The sequence below is a fragment of the Argopecten irradians genome, chromosome 8 (assembly GCF_041381155.1).
Source record: "Argopecten irradians isolate NY chromosome 8, Ai_NY, whole genome shotgun sequence".
NCBI classification, from domain to species: Eukaryota; Metazoa; Mollusca; class Bivalvia; order Pectinida; family Pectinidae; genus Argopecten; species Argopecten irradians.
The window spans coordinates 6,600,252-6,622,837 of record NC_091141.1 but is presented as its reverse complement, the minus strand read 5'-3'; the positions used below and the strand labels follow the sequence as shown (position 1 = coordinate 6,622,837).

At 34.8% G+C, this 22,586-nt stretch overlaps 1 protein-coding gene and 1 long non-coding RNA gene across 3 annotated transcripts; both read right to left on the bottom strand.

The window, feature by feature from the left end:
• Window positions 1–4,918: 4,918 nt before the first annotated feature.
• Window positions 4,919–22,483, bottom strand: LOC138329215 (uncharacterized). The gene is made up of 6 exons (XM_069276040.1): window positions 22,328–22,483; window positions 16,602–16,726; window positions 16,015–16,129; window positions 9,384–9,517; window positions 8,028–8,104; window positions 4,919–5,044 (listed from the first exon to the last, which is right to left on the bottom strand). The coding sequence occupies exons 1-6, from the start codon at window positions 22,391–22,393 to the stop codon at window positions 4,947–4,949; spliced, it is 615 nt and encodes a 204-aa protein (XP_069132141.1). The 5' UTR covers window positions 22,394–22,483; the 3' UTR covers window positions 4,919–4,946.
• Window positions 11,647–14,070, bottom strand: LOC138329217 (uncharacterized). Of its 2 annotated transcripts, none has more exons than XR_011209426.1 (4): window positions 13,568–14,070; window positions 12,792–12,871; window positions 12,154–12,249; window positions 11,647–11,856 (listed from the first exon to the last, which is right to left on the bottom strand). It is a non-coding gene; the product is annotated as an uncharacterized lncRNA (long non-coding RNA). The 2 variants fall into 2 exon arrangements; XR_011209427.1 differs by having other exon boundaries at window positions 13,692–14,069.
• Window positions 22,484–22,586: the final 103 nt, after the last annotated feature.

Sequence of the window (22,586 nt, the reverse complement as noted above, 5' to 3'; positions counted from 1 at the left end):
AGATTTTGTGTGCAACATGTATTTATATATCAACACATCAAATTTACATATTAATTGAATTCTGTATGTATGCACATGTGTAACACACTTGTACAGGCACCAACCAGTTTTATATGGGCTAAAACACCTATTATAAAACATTTTTATATTGTCAGCTGAAATCCAATCCTTCTGAGTTTAGCACATTTCACTTCCAATATTAGAAAATATTGATGTTGCTACAATTGCATTTTCTTTTTCATTTAACCTACAAACATTATTTTTGCAATGATGTGTTAACATATGGCAATACACGATTATCTACACCTCTGTGGTATTGTAAGAATATCAACACCATTTTCTACTACATTTTGTAATTTCATTTAAGATTTATGTACGGTATTGATTTCCTGGAAATTATTCTGGAAATAATTAATGTGACCATATTACTTGCCCAGAAATAAAATTGAAAAAAAAAGTTTGTAAAATGATTTGTTGGCTTGCACAACACTGTACCTTCTACGATGTCATTTGTGATTGTTGGATGACAAAGATTAGAAGTATATTGTTGCATTTGGAATTAACTTGAAGTTCTTTTTGGAAAGACATAGTTTGAATATCTAGTCATGTTCATGATTACTGATTTGTTATTTCAAGTGCTCTCTTATTTAGATTAATATCAAAGTAGATAATTTTATTTCAATTAGAAAAATGATAAATGAATACCAAGAAAGGCAGCCATTGCTTTTGTCCTGTTACATTTCGTTTGACTGCAACTTCAATGGAAAATAATATCATACTGGTATTTATGATAGTACTATCTAAATCTCTGATGATGATTTAGAATACTTTTGAATACTGTCTCATCCTTACAGGTACATGCATAAATTACAAGGAAAAATTTCCATGTAAATGTTTTATTGTAGTAATATTTATACAGATTGTTTCAATATGTTCAAATGAAGTTCAAACTTTGTTAAAATAACCAGATTTGGGGTAATGGTTTATGAAATAATGTGTATGCCTTTGACTAACATTCTTATCTGGAAAAATGAAACTTATACCTCTCTTTATAATATACCATATTCGACCCAATAAGTGCCCAGAGTGTTAAGTGTAGTTTTGGTCTTTATTAATGCCAGGCAATGCAAATTGAGGCCTCAAAAATGAGGAGGGGCCCTTATAGGGGCATTGGCGCTTACTGGGTCAAATACAGTACCTGTTATTACAATCATTGGTATTAAACACTTTAGTCACATTCATTTATTACAATTTAAAATGATATTTCACATGTGCAATTTAGTAGAAATGTGAATTGTTTCAATTGCTCGTTAAGTAGAAGTAGATTTACCTGTAAGTGCATAATACAAATTTTTACACATTAAATTATTGTTACCAAAATGATCCAAAAGTACTTTTGATGTACCTCGTCGAAAGTAATTATGTTGTTTGTAGGTACAATAAAGTTACAACTGGAGCCAGTGTATAGCTTCACAACCTAAAAGTATGATAGAACAGAAACTTAGGCTGTATATATTACTGTCCGGTCATCCATTTCACAGAATAGGTAATTTGATAATAATCCAGTCTTGATTTGATTAGGACAACAAAGAATTTTCTTTCATGTCCTCGCACATGTTCAACAGAGAAATTTTGGATTGTGGTCTATGCTAACATACTTAAGTTCATCTTCATAAATGTCTAATCAATGTTTAAGGATTGATTTGCTTTAGTTATATAACTAATTATTAATTGAAAGCTTACTTTGGTATTTTGGGTTAATATGCGATAGTTCACGGCTACAGTGGTTTGGACTGGTATTGGGAGTTTATAGTTTATCTTGTAGTTGATTATCATAAAGGGTCTCGACCAGTGTAGGGGCTGAACGCCACAACCAAGTGATATTACTTCTTTGGGACATAGATACATTATGTACCCAAGCATGGTTTGACATTATGGTCCAGGTTGATATTTTGGGACTAACTTTGTGCAACTCTGTGCTATAATTCACTATGGTAATGGTCTATACAGGTACTTCCACCTTTCTGGACATTGCTAAAATAGGCTTTGCCTGATGCCAAATCCTTTTGCTTTTTGCAATATTTTTTTTTTTGAAATTACATTGTAAACGAAATTAGAAAATAAGTTATGATATATATATATGATATTTGACATTTACTCAACAAATGAATGTCTAATTAACAATCTGGGAATTGAAATGAGTTGTTTTGAGTTTGGTATATGCAATAAATATTTCATTCAATTTAATAGTACCAGGAGCATCAAGGAATTTCAAGGTACACATTTTTTGTGCATGTTTTTTGTTTACTTTCTTAAAATATGTAAGAAGCTCAAATTTTTCATGGGCAGTAATAGTGTGAAATATACTACTTTTTTTGGAAGAAAAATCATATTGTAGCACCTTTCAAATGTAATGTCTGATTACCGGTAAATATTGTCCTACATCTAAAAATGTGATTAAAGCTCATCCTCAAATTTTGTATGTATTGATAAAAATGGAATGCTGTTGACAATTGCATACATTTTTGTTCCTATAATTCTACAATTTGTAACAGATTCGATAATGCCATCACTTAAACCACAGAGTTTTACAACAATGACTATATATCAACAAATATTGAGATTTAAATGTGAACATTATATGGTACACAATCAAAGGGTAACATTCTGTACTTACGCATTACAGAGTTATCTAACCTCGTGGATAGGTATTGATTGTAATGCCTTGTGTTTGCCATACTTTTACGAGAAAACAACACAACTTTTGCTTACAAAAATGAAAATAATATGACATCACAATAGATACCTACTCACAAGGGAGGTAACTCTGCAATATGCAAGGATGGAATGTATAAAGTCTTGTGTAAGTAAATATTTTACATTTCAATACAGATCTGGATTGATCATTACATGGAGATCTGTTTAATTTATAACAGAAGTGCTATATTTTGTTGGTGTTATGCATTATACAACATTATGTTTAAGTCATCTATATGATAATTCCAGGTTGTCAAACTTATGACCAATTTATCAATAAAATCTGGTCCACATTATAATATGTTTGGATTTATTTTACACAATCTTAGCATTTCTGTCAATTTTTTTCAACTTTTGTTTCTGTTATACTCTATTTTGAGACCGATTGGAAAAAACTATTTCATAGCTCTTAAAAGTGATAATTCAGTAAGGTTAATTCTGTTACATAACCACAAAGCAGAATATGGCATATATGTACATGTATTGTACTATAATATTCCGTATGAAACATTTAACAAAATATATTGACAAATTTTACAACATTGTTAAAGAGACAATTCAGTCTAAGAGAACATTAAAATTTGTACACATGTCGGAAAACCCCAGTTCTAATGGAAATTAGTTCAGTGGGTTTTACTGTGATATGCCAGAAAAGCCCATGGTGGTGAAATGTGTTTAAAATGTGTTTAAACTCGCTCGCTGTCCGCCATTACACAATGTGGTCGACCATCCTGTATGCCGAACCCTGTCCCTTGCTCATAGAGTAATGCAACTTTTGTCTAGAACTGCTCAAATCGCTCTGACAGTTGTGTGTTTACCTTATTAGGTGAATTGTCTTGCCTAAAAAATCATTTTATCACCTCCTCAGTGGTTTTGTAGTTCAGTTTAACATGCATGATTTTGGCTTAGGTATGGGTACAGCGTACATATTGTACCTGCTTAATCGTATTGATCAACGATTTGTAATTACAACAGTATCAATTAAAATACTAAACAATAACGTGGAATTTGTCAATATTTTGTTATATGTTTCATAAGAAATGTAGAACAATACATTTATGCCATATTTTACTTCTTGGATATGTGAAAGAATTAGCATGAGTGAATTGTCCCTTTAAGTATCTTTGTTGACACTGTTGAAATTCCAAATTGTTGATTAATATGATTAATTAGGTACAATATGTATGCTGTACCCATACCTGTGCCAAAGTCACGCATATTAAACAAGTGCAATACATAGCCACTGTGGAGTTGATGAAATTATTTTCGACAAGAACATGCATCTAATAAGGTAAATACACTACTGTAAGATCGATTTGAGTAGTTCTAGACAAAAGTTTCTTTACTACACTTTCAAGGGCCAGGGTTCGGCATACAAGACATCCGACCACTATGTGTGCAATGGCGGACAGTAAATGAGTTTGAACATTTCACATACATATCACTACAATTGGCTTTTCTGGCATATCACAGTACAACCAACTTATCTAATTTCTATTAGAACTGGTTTGTTTGTAAATTTTAATGTACTCTTAGACTGAATTGTCCCTTTAATCCAAGGTAAAAAATTACATAATCACAAAATCTTTAGTTTAAAATTTCCTATATTTACATTTTCACTGCAGTCCCACTATATAACCTTACCAAGCGCAGTTGGCATTCATATAGTCTACGAACTTCAAGCACTTATTATGACATCAGCGAGCACGGAAAACGGCTGTTCAAATGGCTGTTCCATCTTTGATGATAACAAAAGGTTAATTCATTATATATGCAAAATCCCTTGGGATTTCATCATAAAATTGTAACAAATTGTAAATATATATAAGCATTGAACCTCTTTCAGTTGGCATTTATTGCCAATATGAATGCCAACTGGACAAGGGCAAATTCCATGAAGCACACTAGCGCTTCACGTTGAATTTGCCTGTCAAGTTGGCATTCATTTTGGCTATGAATGCCAACTGAAAGACGTTCAATACTTCTGACCTACAACCCCCACCTGCCTCTAGACCCAGAGGAGATGAATGCAGAACACAGTAACCATTTGGTCCAAACCTTTTATGCAAATAGAGAACTTTGTTTAAATGCACTTGACTTGAGAGTTAGGTCGTAAAACAAAACGCTTTTGAAAGAAAAGAATAATGATAAAACTAGAAAGTATTATTTTAAATATCTTTATTAAATATCTAATCATCATCATCACTACTGTCGTCATCCTTGTTTGTTTGACTATGGCCAAATATTGACTTCTTAGCGTAAAACTCCTCTGGAATGTCAATCACTCCTGCAAGCACAAAATCAATAAATTAATAAATTAACAGAGTAATAAAGTAGGGGAGACAACTCACAAAACAAGAGGCCCAGAGGATCTGTATTGCTCACCTGGTTTGTAATGCCAAGTTATGTTCTGAGTACAGGTTCATTGTTTCTTTTCTGAAGGAATTTTAATATTAACCTCTAAATCCCCTATTGGGCCCCACCCCTCCTGGCTCCAAAGGGTCAGAGCCAAAATTTATACAAGTTCTGTTCCCCTTCCCCCAAGGATCTTTGTGGCCAAATTTGGTTACAATCAATGCAGAACTCTAGGACAGGTAGCGATTTATAGGATTTACCTCTATTTCCCCTATTGGGCCCCGCCATTCTTGTACCCAGGGGGTCAGAGCCAAAATTTATACATGTTCTGTTCCCCTTCCCCCAAAGAATGTTTATGGCCAATTTTGGTTACAATCCATGCAGAACTCTAGGACAAGTACCGATTTATAGGATTTACCTATAATTTCCCTATTGGGCCCCGCCCTTCTGCCCCCAGGGACCAGAGCCAAAATTTATACAAACTCAGTTCTTATTCTCCCAAGGATATTTCTGGCCAAATTTGGTTACATTCCATGCAGAACTCTATGACTAGTACTGATTTATAGTATTTACCTCTATTTCCCCTATTGGGCCCCACCCCTTAAGCCCCCAGAGGGACAGAGCCAAAATTTATACAAACTCAGTTCTTATTCTCCCAAGGATATTTCTGGCCAAATTTGGTTACATTCCATGCAGAACTCTATGACTAGTAGCGATTTATAGGATTTACCTCATTTCCCCTATTGGGCCCCACCCCTTAAGCCCCCAGAGGGCCAGAGCCAAAATTTATACAATTTCTGTTCCCCTTCCCCCAAGGATGTTTATGGCCAAATTTGGTTACAATCCATGCAGAACTCTAGGACAAGTACCGATTAATAGGATTTACCTATAATTCCCCTATTGGGCCCCGCCCCTCCTGCCCCCGGGGACCAGAGCCAAAATTTATACAAACTCAGTTCTTATTCTCCCAAGGATATTTCTGGCCAAATTTGGTTACATTCCATGCAGAACTCTATGACTAGTAGCGATTTATAGGATTTACCTCTATTTCCCCTATTGGGCTCCACCCCTTAAGCCCCCGGAGGGACGGAGCCAAAATTTATACAATTTCTGTTCCTCTTCCCCCAAGGATGTATGTGGCCAAATTTGGTTACAATCCATGTAGAACTCATGACTAGTAGCGATTTAAAGGATTAACCTCTATTTCCCCTATTGGGCCCCGCCTGTCTTGCCCCCGGAGGATCAGAGCCAGAATTTATACAAGTTCTGTCCCCCTTCCCCCAAGGATGTTGGTGGCCGAATCTGGTTACAATCCATGTAGAATTCTAGGATAAGTAGTGATTTATAGGATTTACCTCTATTTCCCCTATTGGGCCCCACCCGTCTTGCCCTTGGGGGATCAGAGCCAAAATTTATACAAGTTCTGTTCCCCTTCCCCCAAGGATGTTTATGGCCAAATTTGGTTACAATCCATGCAGAACTCTAGGACAAGTAGTGATTTATAGGATTTATCTCTATTTCCCCTATTGGGCCCCGCACCTCCTGCCCCCTGGGGTCAGAGCCAAAATTTATACAAGTTCTGTTCCCCTTCCCCCAAGGATGTTTGTGGCCAAATTTGGTTACATTCCATTCAGAACTCTATGACTAGTAGCGATTTAAAGGATTTACCTCTATTTCCCCTATTGGGCCCCACCCCTCCTGCCCCCGGAAGGCCAGAGCCAAAATTTATACAAGTTCTGTTCCCCTTCTCCCAAGGATGTTTGTGGCCAAATTTGGTTACAATCCATGTAGAACTCTATGACTAGTAGCGATTTAAAGGATTTACCTCTATTTTCCCTACTGGGCTAAGCCCCTCCTGCCCCCGGGGGGTCAGAGCCAAAAGTTATACAAGTTCTGTTCCCCCTCCTCCAAGGATATTTGTGGCCAAATCTGGTTACAATCCATGCGGAACTCTATGACTAGTAGCGATTTAAAGGAAATGTTGACGGACAGACGGACAAACAGACGGACGGACGGACGGACGACGGACGCCGTGCCATGACATAAGCTCATCGGCCCTTTGGGCCAGGTGAGCTAATAATGAGGGAAGCGTAAAAGAATACATTACATTACGTAAGGCACTTTTGACACTTTTTAGCTAACTTCTCGAAGAGAGGGGGGAGAGGCTTATATTTTGAAACAACCTGGCATCTGCACCAGCATTGTTCATTACTCGTTATTAGCTCACCTGGCCCGAAGGGCCGGTGAGCTTATGTCATGGCACAGCGTCCTTCCGTCCATCCGTCTGTCCGTCAACATTTCCTTTAAATCGCTACTAGTCATAGAGTTCTGCATGGATTGTAACCAAATTTGGCCACAAACATCCTTGGGGGAAGGGGAACAGAACTTGTATAAATTTTGGCTCTGACACCCCGGGGACAGGAGAGATGGAGCCCAATAGGGGAAATAGAGGTAAATTCTTTAAATCGCTACATGTCATAAAGTTCTGCATGGAATGTAACCAATTTGGCCACAAAACATCCTTTGTGGAAGGGGAACAGAACTTGTATAAATTTTGGCTCTGGCCCCCTGGGGGCAGGACGGGTGGGGCCCAATAGGGGAAATAGAGGTAAATCCTATAAATCGCTACTTGTCCTAGAGTTTTGCTTGGATTGTGACCAAATTTGGCCATAAAAATCCTTAGGGGAAGGGGAACAGAACTTGTATAAATTTTGGCTCTGACCCCCTGGGGGCTGGAGGGGTGGGGCCCAATAGGGGATTTAGAGGTTGATATTAAAATTCCTTCAGAAAAGAAACAATGAACCTGTATTCAGAACATTACTTGGCATTACAAACCAGGTGAGCGATACAGGCCCTCTGGGCCTCTTGTATATATAGAACTGATGAGGAAACCTATAATCATTACTGCTACCTACCAGATTTGCCCAGTCGTTTCTCCAATACTATTGTCTGGAAGCTATCGGTGTTGCCAAGATCTTCAAACCCAATCACTCTGTCATATAGAAATAGGTATTAAACATAAAATCTGGTTACAGAATGTGCATACTCCAGTAACAGTTTTAAATTCTGTACAGTTTAACACCGAATAGTATAGTACCCTTAACATAAAGTTATTATTGAATCACTTAATTTGTTAAAGATCCTAAAGATGGAATGAAGTACTGATTGCGCATGCATGCACCAAAAGCAAAACAAATTACTTCATATTATTTTCTGTGTTAATTAGACATATATATACATGATTAAACACTAATTATTGTTTAAATGATGCGTATCATTTATGCTTTCTTGGCGGTGGAGCATCTTTACCGTTAAATGCCTGAAGGATTAATGTGTCATGATATGTATTCAATATATAATACAAATATCATTAAAGATGCTCCTCCGCTGACAGAGCATTAATGATACCAATCATTTGAAGAATAACTGATGAATAATCATGTTTATAGGTATCTAATTAACACAAAATTGCATATAAAACAATTTATTTATAGGTGATACACAGTGGACTGCTAGGTGTATAATATGTTTATGACTAAGCGCATGTGTGTTGATTCACAGGCTTTATATAGGGGTTTGTGAGTCGTTGGAATGTAATACAAAAATGGCTTTCCACGACAGGGGAATATCTTGTAAACGATTCTTGAAATACAAGTATATTCATTTTTCTAAATCATTTTAATTATTTTTAACTTGCATTGTCAGCTTTAAGTTAAGGAACCTCCAATCTGTAATGCTTCCCAAAGGAAAGTTTTACGTAAGGGATTCCTTAAAGTGAACAGTCGGGCAAGGATGGCTAAAGTCGGTAAAAATGGTGTGAATGTATCCAGTATAATTTCTTGTGAAATATAAAAATAAAATCTCTCGCCAAAATCTGTCTGCGTACGAAGAAATTAATTTAAAGTATGGGAATTCTAAAACGTCCTCCCGGCTCACTATGTCCGTGGTTACATTTCCACGCAGCCTCGTTTTCAATGCTTTCAACTTTTCTTTACTTTAATGGTCAGAACTGGGAAACTAAGTATAACTTGACCGTCGTATTAATAAGTGAGAACTTTTGGAAGGCCAATGAACGCATTTAGACTGGTTTTCTTTGCCCGACTATTCACTTTAAATTTAAGGAATATTCATGAAACTGGGGCCTGGTCACATATCAGAAAGTCAATATAAGACTATGATGATACAGATAACGTGTCTAGTGTTAATTTAATGATATTGATGTATAACATTCACATTCTATTTACTGAGGTTACAAATGTAAGCCAACTCACCTGTCACACACGATGCCTTTGTTGAAGCATATGAGGGCTGGCAACATTCGGATCTTTAGCTTCTCAACAAAGAATTTGGCATTCTCAACATTGATCTTTGCAAACTTTGTTTCAAAATATGTCTTTGATAATTTCTGAGAAGAAAAAAAGGAAGAAAGAGGTCATGATATTGACAGTGCTGGTGCTACAGTACATGTGAACCACAATTAAACCATATTAAGAAAATATTCCATGTTCTACATGTCATCTTGTTTATGAATGGACAAGTGAGCTTGTCTTATGGTGCTTATCCATATTGGTTACAGTAACTTGTCTTGTTGAACAGAAGAAAAACAGACAATAACATGCAGTGTGTAGCATGAAGAGAAGAAAGGTGAACAAGTTTGTTAGGTTTCCATATTAAGTAATTTATGAAGCCTTGGTAACTTAATCTGGCTGAACCATGGTAACACTAAAGTTAGTGGAGTATTGGAGTAATGTTATATATGTATACATAGTGTAGTGAAAATGTTTGTCCAGACCAACAGAATATTCAATACACACACATGTATGTGTAAATCAGAATACCCAGTACATAATTATAAATCAGCATATCCAGTACATATGTGTAAATCAGAATACCCAGTACATATGTGTAAATCAGAATACCCAGTACATATGTGTAAATCAGAATACCCAGTACATATGTGTAAATCAGAATACCCAGTACATACGTGTAAATCAGCATATCCAGTACATGTGTAAATCAGAATACCCAGTACATATGTGTAAATCAGAATACCCAGTACATACGTGTAAATCAGAATACCCAATACAAATGTGTAAATCAGAATACCCAGTACATATGTGTTAATCAGAATACCCAGTACATATGTGTAAATCAGAATACCCAGTACATATGTGTCGATCAGAATACCCAGTACATATGTGTTAATCAGAATACCCAGTACATATGTGTAAATCAGAATACCCAGTACATATGTGTAAATCAGAATACCCAGTACATATGTGTAAATCAGAATACCCAGTACATATGTGTAAATCAGAATACCCAGTACATATGTGTAAATCAGAATACCCAATACATATGTGTACCCATACCGAAATAAAGTACAAAAAAAGTACACTAAAAAAAGGTCAAAAAAAGCATGCTTTTTTTGACTCAATTTGGAACCGAACTTACCTCCCGGTTCCAAAATGAGTCAAAAAAAGTACAAAAAGTACTAAAACAGGCTCATAAAAGCATGCTTTTAGTACACTCTATTGTTTTACACCATACAGAAAAAGTGCAAAAAAAGTACTCTGTGGGGGGAAAAAAATAGTACAAAAAAAGCACACATGACCGTGGCATGTGTACTTTTTTTGTACTTTTTTTCATCCAGAAAAAGTACTATAAAAGTACAGTACTTTAATAGTACTTTTGAAGGTAGGCCAAAAAGTACTAAAATAGTAAAAAAAGTACAAAAAAAGCACACTGTGTACTTTTTTTGACCTTTTTTCATCTAGAAAAAGTACTAAAAAAGTACAGTTCTTTTTTTTACCTTTTTTTCATCTAGAAAAAGTACTAAAAAAGTACAGTACTTTTTTTGACCTTTTTTATCCAGAAAAAGTACTAAAAAGGTACAGTACTTTTATAGGTAGGCCAAAAAGTACTAAAACAGTACAAAAAGTACAAAAAAAGTACTTTGTGGCGGGAAAAAAAGTACAAAAAAAGCACACAGTGTACTTTTTTTGACCTTTTCTTTTGTCTAGAAAAAGTACAAAAAAAGTACAGTACTTTTTTTTAGTACTTTTCTATGTAGACCAAAAAGTACTAAAACAGTACAAAAAAAGTACAGTACTTTTTTAGTACTTTTTAACAAGCTCAAAACAAATTATAAACTGTATGAAAAATTTACTACTGATGATGGTGGAAAAGTACCAAAATAATTAAGAATACAATATGAAAACCCAGGTGTACTCTTTCACTAATTTCAAATACTATGATAGAAATCTTATTTATTGATGGTTATAGGTGCCTCAGCTCACCTAGATGGACCTATTAGTATCTCTTATAACACAGAAAACGTTTAGCAATGTTTTTCTTAAATGAAGATGCAATTCAAGGTTGTTTTTTTTTGTTCAAATAGACTTGTCTTAGTTAGTGCAGTGTTTTTTATGTGACACACAATCCAACCAAGATGGACCCACACATCAAGTTTAAAGATAGTACCTGGACATGGTAATGCACAGAAGAAACAAATAAATTAAGGGCCACACTCTGTTCAATATTTACAACACAGCATTGTATTCAGAGATAAAACATGTGTAAATTGTTGAACATTGGCATCAGGTTTTGTCACAATGTTGTCTACAATATAAATTTCAATATGTCAATGCAATGAAATCCTGTCCAAATCTTTTCCCCTTGATCACTGTCCAGTGCAAGTCCATTACATGCTGTTTTTCATTCCATTTTCCTGGCAGTGAAAGCCTGAAAAAAGACAAAGACTTGTGCTGGAACAATAATGTTTATGGATATTAAAAATGTCTTATTTTTTTGTTTGGCTCAAATAAATCTTTGCTTTAATTTTATACCATGCCATGTGTATGTATGTTACAACGTAAATTCCTCCATTTATTTTTCGAAGCACCCGCCTATATGAACGTACAATGAAGCCAGATACACTCCACACAGGATTACTGAGTTTTAGTGTCTAAAATGGCATCCATATTTTCACATAATTGCTAGTAATAGCAATCTGAAACCAGGATAGATTGAAATATTTACCTGCAAAAGTGGCTTGATGACAGCTGTGGATTTTCAGTCTCTTTGATGAGGTGCATTCATTTTCAGTCATCAGCTCTTCTTCATAATTACTGTATTCTGAAAAGAAAGAAAAAAAATAGGATGTGCAATATGGATACAGTGTGAATGCATATGGTACAATAGTATACTCATAAAAAGTTCACACATGGCTAGATTAATTAATCAAAAATAAATTTACAGAACTAAATTATTGTAGTGTTTTTATGTACGCATGGAGCAGCGCCGTGCCCTTTTTACCTGACGCCATGCCTCGATCTATAACCCAGCCCTGTTTGTCCCCAGTACAGTTTTACTAAACTACCAAAATACCAGGCAGTCGCTTGGTAATTATGTAAACAAAAGAGGTGTGACCACTCCCTGACCCCTGATCAACACCCCAGTGACCCTACTGCCATTCTGATAAATGACATTTTTCTCAGAGTGTTAATTCACTTAAATTGTAAGTCTCAATGAAATATTACTTAACAAAAAAAGAAATGCAAAGGTTATGTTTAGATGGTAAAATAACTCTTTTTATAATGTTCATACATTGTGTATATCAGTCATCTTAAAATATTTAAATATTCACATGTTACCACCATCCTTTTATTAATATTTACCTGTTTAAATTAGGCATATTAATGTTATGTCTTTAACCAGTCTGCCCTCGATCATTATCACACACTGATCTGCAATTTGCCTGAAAGGAAAAATATGAGGTTATATATACATGACCTGATTGTATGGAAACACATGTATGAATGTGTATACACATTTAGATTTAATTGCAGGACTTCATTGACTGATGGACAGCAAAATGTAAATATGATAGGATTACATCGATCATTGAAACATCATACCTTCTTGTCAAAAAAATGTCGTGAAAACAACGATATAATTGAATATGAGCATCCAAATCACACTCACATATTTAAGTTAATAATGTTATTTCATTACCCATGTTTTCAAGAAAACAAATATTATTTCCCAATCTAATTAATCACGATGAATAAAGTAAAGTTTAAAAAAAAAAAAAAAAAACATAAAATAAATTATGTACCACAAAACGAAATTGTGGGCGATAATGAAGTGAAAATGATATGGAAAGTTCCATAGTTTTTTTAATAAAACTTGTGTCCAGATACAATTTGTTGGATGTTGAATTGATTTGTAACATTTAAACCCCCCTGCCGTGTAAATTTTCTTGTGATTTGAAATTGGAAATGATGTTGAAATTTACAACTGAACGGCAATGAAATAATTGCCAAGCCCATTCAAAAAGAAAGCACAGCTATGTAAACAAAAAAATGATGTCTAACTTATTTCATAAACTGGTGTTTTAATTGCATCCAAATGCTTTCAGAACGAAGTAAACAAGTAAGAGAAATGAACTTACCGTAACAGGCGTAACTCCATCCTCCATCGGTACTGTGTTCACCAGCTAGAGTTTGAGGAGATCGATGGTATTGTAACAATAAACAAAAAATAAATAACCTCGTGTCTCTGTGCAAACATCCTACCTTCTTTCGATGTTGGCCCAGCAGCCAGTTATATTTGTTTGTTTACATTCTGCAATCAGCTGACAGACGTAAACAAATATGGCCGCCAGCCAGCTGTTTCACATTCTGTGTTTCCCGCTCAAATAATCACGTGACAAACACATGTGGGGCCGCTTACGTCTTTCACAAAGGAATGCTGTACTATAATATTTCTAAACAAAATCTCTCAATTCCTCACGTTTTATTATTAACTTAGGACAAGGAATAAAAAACGCAAACAAATGAACTGGTGTGCTGATAAATCCGCATTTAGTTGCTGTATTACAAACAGACACCTGTAGGCCTCTTACGTGATTCAAAAGAATGTTGTACGATCCTATCGTCTAAACCAAACCTCTTATTCCTAAATTTTTGTTGATAGTTTTTGAAAATATACCAAAATAGAAAATATACGAACTATTATATTAATAAATCCACCTTTTGACGCGAGGTGTAAACCAATTTATAATCACGACAACAGAGTATTTGTAATAAGAACCATTTCCGGCATGTCGTGAAAAGATCGAGATTTTTATATAAAAAAAAGATAAACAAAACCCTTGTTTTGGCATGGTTTGGAGGAACTTTTTAAAGTATCAATTTCATCGTTGTGATGCTGGAAAGATTATATAGTCACAAGCTATTTATCATCGTATAAGACCACGTGTCTGACCAGAAACATCCAGGCCTACGTAAACATGAGCCGTGAGTGTTTTGTTGGTTAGCCTACTATGATGTCCAAGTCGGTGTAAACAAATGAGTTGATAAAATTCCATTGACAAATTCATCTATGATAGCTTGTATTTCCTTTTACATATAAATCAGACCAATAGCATATTTACGTCAACAGTGTGTGCAACGGAGTATCCCCGGCATGTCTATTTGTTTTGGTTAGTTTGTTGAGATTTTATACTGAAACCATTTAATCATTATATGAGGATGGAAATACTTTCACAAACTATTTATTATCGTATGGGACCATGAGTCTGACCCAGGGGAGAGTTTTGTTAGGTCCGTGCAGAACGACTAATGTACATGTGTTGGCTTGTTTACCTGGTTGTAAATCGTTATTGTGTGTGAAACCACTGGTCAGAGACAGGCGATTTGTGTGTCAGTGTGCACATGACTGTCGATAATTAAGACTCTAATTTTAATGCATCTTATGCTGATCACATAGGCATTGGTTTTATGTAACATATATGTACATGGGCCTAGTGTATACTACTACATTTTAACTCATTTAGAGAGAAAGGGAATTGGAAACACATTTCAATAATATTTTAAGGTGAACACTTATATAAACACATTTCAACAATATTTTAAGGTGAACACTTAAGTGATTAGAAATAATTTAAACATTTATGGTAAAGAAATGAAAATAAAAACTTAGCATTAAGAATGTAAAATTATTCAAAACATCATCCGCAACATTCACTTATTAAATAAACATCTTAATTACCGGTAGTTGAATTATATTTCTTTCTAATGTTCAGTTGTAAACAATTTTTAATTAAATATATAATTTTGTTAAAAAAACTCCCCCTAAAAAAAATTGGAGTAGAAAAAAAATCAAAATAAAAGTACACTGAAATGGTGATGCCTTATGAAAAATTCTAAGTCCCAAAAAAGTACAAAAAAAGTACACAACATTTTTCATACTCTGTGAAAAATTCTAAGTCCAAAAAAAGTACAAAAAAAGTACTCTGAACATTTCCCATTCATCCTGTGAAAAATTCTAAGTCCAAAAAAAGTACAAAAAAAGTACTCTGAACATTTCTCATACCATGTGAATAATTCTAAGTCCAAGAAAAGTACAAAAAAAGTACTCTGCAAAATGACTAAGTCCCAGAAAAGTACAAAAAAAGTACTCTGCAAAATGACTAAGTCCCAGAAAAGTACAAAAAAAGTACTCTGCAGAATGTTTAAGTCCAGAAAAGTACAAAAAAAGTACTCTGCAAAATTTCAGAGTCCAAAAAAAGTACAAAAAAAGTACTCTGCAAAATTTCAGAGTCCAAAAAAAGTACAAAAAAAGTACTCTGCCCTGATGGTGTGTCCGGAAAAAAGTACTAAAAGAGCATGCTTTTTTTGTACTTTTTAGAAAAAGTACTAAAATATGTCACTAAAAGCATCATAAAAGCATGCTTTATTTCGGTATGGGTAAATCAGAATACCCAATACATATGTGTAGATGTAACAAAGTCTTTGAGTCATGAGTTCAACTGTAATATAAGTACTGAATTATTATGAAATTTTCTGACTTAAAAATGCATTGATCATAGGCTCTAATGTAAGAGTAGCATGCTACCTCTAAATGGGTATCCATTATTGCACATCGTCTGAAGTCAGCATGGAAGAAATGAATAACACATCGATCTTCACTTGTTGTCATGTCCAAAAATTGTTTTTCCTCTGGGATCTCGCTGTAATAAATAACAGAAAAGTGATATCATATTATATCAATACTTAAAGTCATGCACTCGCTCATAATGCTCATACAGACAGCTCATTGGCTGTCCGATTGCTATGAAATAGGGAGAGAAAAGAAGGGCAGTAACTCTGAGGCCCCTAAGAATAACAAAAAATAGACAGTGAAATAAATATTATAAGGTGGATAACTAAAGAGGAGCTGCTAATTTGTTATGATAATAAGTTTGGACAAAACAATTGTCTTCACATCTACTATACCTAAGTACCTTAGGTGTGTGCTTACATATGTGTAAGTCAAATAGCAAAAAGGCAGGGGATATAGGAAGAAGTCAAATAGCAAAAAGGCAGGGGATATAGGAAGAAAGCTATAAAAATATTATGTTGGTTTGGATTTAAGATATGAGAATTGTTTGTTTAAACCTCATAGAAATTATTCACATGTGTTACATACTGTAATTTACTTACGTGTATAAACCATGGCTTTTCTCCTTCATAATTTTAAATTGTTCAGCTTCATGCTTTAGGCTCTGTAGTCTGGCTTCACGTAAATGAGAAGGAATTTCTTCATTTTCAAGCTCTTCCAGAAGTTTCTAAATAATAAACCATGTCAAAAGATACTAATGTGATTTCAATGCAATATAATGTAAAAACCTGATTTTCAAATCCATTTGAAGTGTAAAAGGTATAACTAGCTAACTAATACTCTCTGCTACCCATCATGGCAACCAGATTACAAATACATATATAAATATATGGGTATTATTTCAAACAGGACATAAGTTCATTACATTGTCTAAAACCTGTATGCTGATCAATAATTCATATTCAAACCATTGATTATTATGACATTTCAATGCTAACCATGACATCCAAATGACTTTTGATGTTTTGAAAACTATGACCATTCTATTTGTTAAATCCTCTTTCAAAAAGTTAGTAAAATATGACAATATCTAACTAATACTGGTACAACCGATAGTAGAAGAAGAAACATCAATAGTAGTCACAGACTAATGGTATGACATCAACAACAGTAGTCCGCTAAACCTGCCTATATTATTAGGCTTTTTTAATTTAATTTTTTTTTTTGCCTAATATATTAGGCAAAAAAAAAAAAAAATTAAACAAGAGGCCCATGGGCCTTAACGGTCACCTGAGTTAGAATATATATAATGAAACAAATAATGAAACAAATTAAAGACATATAAACACTATATGCTGGGCCTTGAAGTTGGTCAGTGATTTATAAATTTGACTTTTTAGACTATGAAGAGTATTTGCTTCCATCAAACCTGTGAACTTAGAGGTATTTTTTGAAATTTTAATCATTTTGACCCTGTTTGGTCCTACCCCTCTGGTCCCCCAGGGGGTCATCGAGGACGGATATGGATGTTAAATGCTATATCTTAGGCTTATAATTCTAATCAAGTTTGACTAATTTCCTACGAAAATTGGGCAAATAATGTTCACAAATATGTTTTTCCTATATGAACTAAAGTAAACTTGACCCCTCTCCAGGGGGTAACGCGAGACCCCAAGGTCATATAATTCACAATTTCATAAAACACTTTAAGACCTTTCCATCTATAATTATTTGATTCTACTATATCCAGAATTTTAGAAGAAGATTTTTGAAGTTTTAGCCTATTTGACCCTTTTTTTGCCTCGCCCCTCTGCCCCCAGGGGGTCGGCCAGGACCAATGTGGATATGATATTAAAATGCTATCTCAGGCTAATAATTCTAACCAAGTTTGACTCATTTCCTATGAAAATTGAGCAAAAAATGCTCATTAATGTGTTTTTCCTATATAAACTATAGTAAACTTGACCCCCTCCCCAAGGGGAAACAGGACACCCCAGGGTCATATAATTTACAATTTTTATAAACAAACTTTAAGACCTTTTCATCTATAAAGTGTATTTGATTATACCATTTCCAGAATTTTAAAAGAATATTTTTGAAGTTTTAGCCTATTTGACCTTTTTTGGCCCCGCCCCTAGGCCCCCAGGGGGTCGGCCTGGACCAATATGGATATGATATTAAAATGCTATCTCAGGCTAATAATTCTAACCAAGTTTGACTCGTTTCCAATGAAAATTGAGCAAACAATGTTCATAAATGTGTTTTCCCTATATAAACTATAGTAAACTTGACCCCCTCCCCAGGGGGAAACGTGAGACCCCAGGGTCATATAATTCACAATTTTTGTAAAGGACCTTAAGACCTTTCTATTTATGAAAAGTATTTGATTCTAACATTTCCAGAATTTCAGAAGAAGATTTTTGAAGTTTTAGCCTATTTGACCCCTTTTGACCCTGCCCCTAAGGCCCCTGGGGGTCAGTCATAGAAAATTTGTTAATAGGATTAAATGGCCATCTCATACTGATAATTCTGACAACATTTGACTCATTTCCTATTACAAATGACCAAATAATGCGCAAAAATGTGTTTTCCCAATATAAACTATAGTAAACTTAACCCCCTCCCCAGGGGGAAACTAGAGACCCTAGTGTCATATAATTCACAATTTTTGTAAAGGACCTTAATACCTTTCTATCTATGAAGAGTATTTGATTCTACCACATCTGTGAGTAGAGAAGAAGATTTTTGAAATTTTACTAAATTTTACCCCTTTTGGCCCCTCCCACAGCCCCCTGGGGGGTGGGGACCATATAATTCACAATTTTGATTGGCCTTATGCCTTAGAAGGTTTGTGCAAAATTTCATTGAAATTGCTTCAGCAGTTTTGGAGAAGAAGACGAAAATGTAAATTGTTTACGGACATACGACGGACGACGGACGACGACGGACAAAAGGCGATTAGAATAGGTCACTTGAGACTTCGTCTCAGGTGACCTAAAAAGCCTAATAATATAGGCAGGTTTAGCAGACTACAGCAACAGTGAGTTCAATTTTGGCTCTGACCTCTGGAACTAGAGGTAAATCATATGAAACACTACTAGTCACAGAGTTCTGAATTGCTTGTAGCCAAATTTGGCCAGAAACATCCTCTGGGAAGGGGAACAGAGTTTGTATAAGTTTTGGCTGTGACCCTCTGGAGCAGAATGAGTGGGGCCCAATAGGGAAATTAGAGGTAAATATTTAAATTCCTTCAGAAAGAAACAAATGAACCAGTCTTCAGAATATTACTTGGCATTACAAACCAGGTGAGCGATACAGGCCCTCTGGGCCTCTTGTTCTTTGTTTGGGAAAATAATTACATAAAATTGGGGAAATACAGCAAATTTTTCTGGGGAAAGGGGCCTTTATTCGGCCACAAAGGTACCTAAAAGAAATCACTGACATGCTATGAATGATAAATCTGTATATATTGCTCAACATTTTCCTGACTTTCATCGATCGTATCTAAGTTTCATTGCCATATATATTGGTGAGAAGAAATGGTTAAAACTGACCACATATTGCTATGTATTGCGTGAAACCACACATCACATGTACTTTTTGGACAAAATTTTGGTTTCAAAAAAATGTTTGTAGGTATTGCAAGATAAATATAAAATTGTCATGATAAGCAACATTGTAAAATTCAAACATTATAAAATTAAGTAGTTCAAACGGTTTTATGATCCAACAAACGTAATCTTCATCTGGCAGAAGCTCAGTGCTATTGCTCTTTATTTACAAGCGTTCAAATGATAGACCACCTTCCAATATAATCAGCTGGCCAAAAGCGGAATATCTGTTACAGGAATAAAAATTTCTTCCTTTTCTTATATAGATTTTCTTTACCAAATAAGGGTTTGAGGTGTGAATATATGAATAAAAAATAAACAGAAAATTAGGCTCCGTTATTTCCATAAATTGAACGTATTAACATTGCATAATTAATGGTTACTGAAACATCTGGCTGCGCCCTTTAAGGCCTTGCCTTCAGTCATATTATATATCTATACATATATAAGAAATAAAAACAATAATGACTGACTAGTGAGCGCTTATGCCCCATTCAAGGGAGCTCTTCAGATATATATATATACATATTTCAAAAATTAATTGATAATTTAAATAAATTAACCAGCTAGTGAAAAGTTTGTATGTACATGTATGCCACAACACATGTGCATCACTCATTGGTTGCTTCATATAAAATACATAATTAATATAATAAAATAACACTGTAATGTTACGCAGATTCATTGTATCTATCTTATTATTCCATGTCTAACGTTATATCTATGAATATTATTGTAAAAATAATTTTAATACACAACTCCATGTACTCATCTCATCAGTCCAACATCATTGGGAAGCCACAAACGGCTTGTAAAGATGTATAGTGATATTTACAATAATGGTAAAATATTTAAAGTGATTGCTTAAAATCCTTAATAGTATGTCCTAGGTATATGTATACTATACTGTCTTTCCTAGGTTGATGGTGAAAATTTCGTGGCGTGGTTTTTCCAGTGCTTGTTTAGCCTATTTTTGAAAATATTCAGGTTTTCAGCATTGACCACATCAACAGGGAGAGAATTCCAGGACTCCACTATCCTGTTACTGAAAACATTTCTTGCCGAATTGAGACGAAAGGGTTTCTTGTAGAGTTTTTTATTGTGACCTCTTGTACCTGTGTGTCTCATTGGAGTACACATGTTCTCACTGGTAACAATATCGATTTTGTTGATAATTTTGAAGGTCTCCACCATATCGGCCCTCAGTCTTCTATATTCAAGTGTTGGGATACCCAGGGTCTTCAATTGGTCGGGATAGGAGAGATCTTTGAGGTTTACTAGTCTTTTTGTGCCTCTTCGTTGGACGTTTTCGATGGTTTTTATATCTTTTTTAATCTAGGGAGACCAAACGACAGAACAGTATTCCAAATGAGGTCTAACCAGAGTCTTATACAGTGTTTTAAAAGTTTGGTTGTCAAGATACGTGAATGTTCTAAAAATGATACCCATGATTTGGTTTCCCTTTGTTGAAGCTTTATTCACTTGATTTGTAAACTTCAGGGTATTATCTATTGTGACTCCCAGATCTTTTTCACTGTTGGTTTTCCCAAGTCGTATTCTGTTGTCGCCGTCCTTTATGGTGTATTGTCTGTTAATGGGGATATTTCCAATTTCCATATGCTTGCATTTTTCTTTATTTAGTTTCATTAACCAGAGGTCAGTCCAATCGGAGATCCTGTCAATATTTCACTGTAGCTCTTCACAGTCCTGTAATGTGTTGATTTTTGAATACAATTTGGTATCATCCGCAAATAGTTTGGTAACACAATTCACTACCTCTGGGATGTCATTGACATAAATTAGAAATAGTATGGGCCCGAGTACACTTCCTTGAGGTACACCGCTTTTTACTTTTTTGGTTTTGGAGCTTGTTCCATTTATAATAACTTTTTGTTGTAGTCCCGACAGAAATTGTTGAATCCATGACAGAATTTTGCCTCCAATTCCATAGGATTTTAATTTGTATATGAGGAGTCTATGGGACACTTTGTCAAAGGCTTTACTAAAATCCAAATAAATAACATCGATGTTGTTGTTGTTGTCAAGGGCCTGTGTCCAGTGTTCTAATACATCCAGGAGCTGTGTTGTGCAAGACTTGCCTGGCGTAAATCCATGTTGTTCTTGTGACAGTAAATTGTTGATCTTTAGGTGTTCCATGATATTGTCACGTATTATCCTCTGCAAGATTTTACAGGGTACAAATGACAGACTAATAGGACGATAGTTATTTGGATCCTTTGTTGATCCTTTCTTGTGTATTGTGCAAACATTTGCTGTGGTCCATTGTTTTGGCACTATACTTTCTTCTATTGTTTTTTTTGAAAAGTGAGGTTAAAGGCTTTACTATGATGTCCTTTGTTTCTAGTAGAAGTTTCGGATGAATTCCGTCCGGACCAGGTGATTTATTTGGTTTTTGCTCCATGTACTACACACATAATTATGTCTCAGTAATGTACTTGTAATACCTATAGTCGATACTATATTATCAACATAGAAAAACTAGTCAGAAAAATAAACATTACGAAAAACAGAATAACGAAACATGCTCGTCAAAACATGTCCAATTCATGTAAACATGTTATCGTGATGTTCTTCGAAATACGATTAATCATGAGTATTTTGTCCATGTTCGGTGCTTTTCGGCTATTTCATTGTTAACTTAAATCATGTAAGATGGACACGTAACAGGACAATACGGCTTTAACATCATAAATTACCTCTTCTGCTAGAGCTTCATCGTCGAGAATCTCATTCGCACGATCGAGTGTTGTCGCCGACGCCATTTTCAAACAAAACGTGACTCAGTGTACAGGGGTGATAACTCCCGTCTAAAATTGCAGTTCCGGTTAGAGACAGGAAAAATAAGTTAATTGCAGCAAACATTTGATAAAACATAACATATATATATGAATTTAGTAATTGATTAAATCATTTAAACACCATAATTCAGCCAGTGGTATATTTGCTTTGCCAATG

Excerpts from the sequence above, each read along its gene's own strand:
- LOC138329215 (XM_069276040.1), bottom strand. The coding sequence starts at position 22,393 with ATGGCGTCGGCGACAACACTCGATCGTGCGAATGAGATTCTCGACGAT. Across the intron at positions 9,518-16,014 it reads TAATGGATACCCATTTAGAG|AAATTATCAAAGACATATTT; the intron begins GTAGCATGCTAC and ends TTTTCTTCTCAG. Across the intron at positions 8,105-9,383 it reads AAAGGCATCGTGTGTGACAG|AGTGATTGGGTTTGAAGATC; the intron begins GTGAGTTGGCTT and ends TCTATATGACAG.